Consider the following 2,500-nt stretch of genomic DNA (forward strand, 5'->3'; position numbering starts at 1 on the left):
CCCTCCCCCTCACCTCCCTCTCCGCCCCTACGGATCCCTATTAACACGTCTTTCTCTCCCCTCCCCCCTCCCACAGGTGTTAAGCGCTCACTCGGCCTCGGAACAGGTGTCAGTGAGGGAATTCTTCAGCGCGCTAATTAACGCCCACGTCGACAAAACGCTCATGAACGCCCGCCTGGATTTCTTGGCCGCCCACCCCGCCCACGACGAGCACGGGGCTATCATTGCAGTGCACCTTAATGAGCTTTTAGGGGTAACTGTTTATTATTATCATTTTAGGGGAAAGGAGAGTATTTTTTTGGAAGGAATGATACCATGCTGATGCTAATACTGATGATGATGATAATGATATTAATAATGATGATGATAACGGTAATACTGATAATGATTATCATGATTATAATAATGACTACAAACCTAACAGTAAGATACACACACACACAGGAACAACAACACCATTAATAACAATAACAATTAGATATAAGCCTCCCTTCTCCCCCTCCCCCCACCCTTAATCTCCCCTATTTAATCTCTTTTTCTCCCCTCTCACCTCCGTCTCGACCTCCCCCTCCCCTCACCCCCTCTCCCTCTCCAGATCCCCGTGACCCTCGCCACTGACCTCCAAGCGAGCGACATCGAGGTGGAGCCTTTCGTGCCCGAGGATGGATCAGGTCAGGCGTCGACGACCTTGGGGGCGCTCTACTTTGACCTCCGGAGGCTCAAGGAGGCGCTCAAGACGGCGGGGGGCGGGGTCAAGAAGAGGACGAAGGATCTCGATAATGATTACGAGAAAATCCGCACGGTGGGGAAAGGTGAGACGGGGGATGGAGGGGGAAGGGGAAGGGGATGGGTAGAGTGGGGGATGGAGGGGGAAAGGGGAAGGGGATGGGTAAAGAGGGGGATGGAGGGGGAAGGGGAAGGGGTTGGGTAGAGAGGGGGATGGAGGGGGAAGGAGAAGGGGATGGGTAGAGAGGGGGATGGAGGGGGAAAGGGGAAGGGGATGGGTAGAGAGGGAGATGGAGGGGGAAAGGGAAGGGGATGGGTAGAGAGGGGGATGGAGGGGGAAGGGGAAGGGGATGGGTAGAGAGGGGGATGGAGGGGGAAGGGGAAGGGGATGGGTAGAGAGGGGGATGGAGGGGGAAGGGGAAGGGGATGGGTAGAGAGGGGGATGGAGGGGGAAGGGGAAGGGGTTGGGTAGAGAGGGAGATGGAGGGGGAAGGGGAAGGGGTTGGGTAGAGAGGGGGATGGAAAGGGGGAAGGGGAAGGGGATGGGTAAAGAGGGGGATGGAGGGGGAAGGGGATGGGTAGAGAGGGGGAGGGAGGGGGAAGGGGAAGGGGATGGGTAGAGAGGGGGATGGAGGGGGAAGGGGATGGGTAGAGAGGGGGATGGAGGGGGAAGGGGAAGGGGTTGGGTAGAGAGGGAGATGGAGGGGGAAGGGGAAGGGGATGGGTAGAGAGGGGGATGGAGGGGGAAGGGGATGGGTAGAGAGGGGGATGGAGGGGGAAGGGGAAGGGGATGGGTAGAGAGGGGGATGGAGGGGGAAGGGGAAGGGGATGGGTAGAGAGGGAGATGGAGGGGGAAGGGGAAGGGGAAGGGTAGAGAGGGAGATGGAGGGGGAAGGGGAAGGGGATGGGTAGAGAGGGGGATGGAGGGGGAGAGGCGAAGGGTTTGGGTTAGAAAGAGGAAGGGGAGGAGGGATGGAAGGGAAGGAGGAAGAAGAGGGGAATGGAAAGGAAAGGAGAGGAGGAGGAGGTAAAAGAGAAAGAGGAGGAGGAGGAGGAGACAGGAGGAAGGAAGAGCGAGGAGGGAGGAGCGAGGAGGAAAGAAGAAGGAAGGGGGAGGGGGAGAGAGGGAAGGGGAGGGAATAAGAGGGGACGAGAGAATAAATGGATAGAGAGAGTGGATAGAGAGAGTGGATAGACAAGGGGACAGAGATGGAAGAGGAAGTGGACCAATGGAAAACGTATTGAGGATGAAGGATAAGAAATATGCGAATGGTAGATATATAATGGAGACGAGTTAATGAAAGAAAAACGAAATGAATACCGAAAAAATGAGTCTTTTTAATTATTGCTTCATTTTAACGGGAATTTTGGAGAAGAAAATACGAGATGCTCAATACCCTTACATGAATTCGAAACATCAACACTGACACAGGCTTCGGCATCATCCGCTACTCGCAGGTGCGTTCGGATCCGCTGTGCTATACCGGAGAAAGGAAGACGATGCCATGGTCATTATCAAGGAAATCAACATGCTAGAGTTATCCGCTTCCGAACGACAGATGGCTCTCAATGAGTGCAACGTCCTAGCCATGCTCGACCATCCGAACATCGTCAGGTGCGTTCCTACAGTATTATTTATATTTTTCTTTCTTTTATTTATTTTTATCTATTGACTGATTGTGTATTTATTCACTATTTATTTGTGTATTTATTTTTTATTCTTTTATCATTTATTTATCTATCCAATTCTTATTTATTCATCTGTTTATTATTT

The 2,500-nt window shown here is 52.6% G+C and overlaps 1 protein-coding gene across 1 annotated transcript in view; it reads left to right on the plus strand.

The window, feature by feature from the left end:
- The window catches only part of LOC125035148 (serine/threonine-protein kinase Nek8-like), a 31,143-nt gene that overhangs the window by 10,707 nt on the left and 17,936 nt on the right, over positions 1-2,500 (plus strand). The window contains exons 4-6 of the mRNA XM_047627347.1: positions 77-253; positions 596-812; positions 2,185-2,341. Of these exons, the coding sequence (XP_047483303.1) occupies positions 77-253; positions 596-812; positions 2,185-2,341 (551 nt within the window). The remainder of the gene's footprint in view (positions 1-76; positions 254-595; positions 813-2,184; positions 2,342-2,500) is intronic.

Source organism: Penaeus chinensis, chromosome 19, assembly GCF_019202785.1.
Source record: "Penaeus chinensis breed Huanghai No. 1 chromosome 19, ASM1920278v2, whole genome shotgun sequence".
Classification (NCBI taxonomy): Eukaryota; Metazoa; Arthropoda; class Malacostraca; order Decapoda; family Penaeidae; genus Penaeus; species Penaeus chinensis.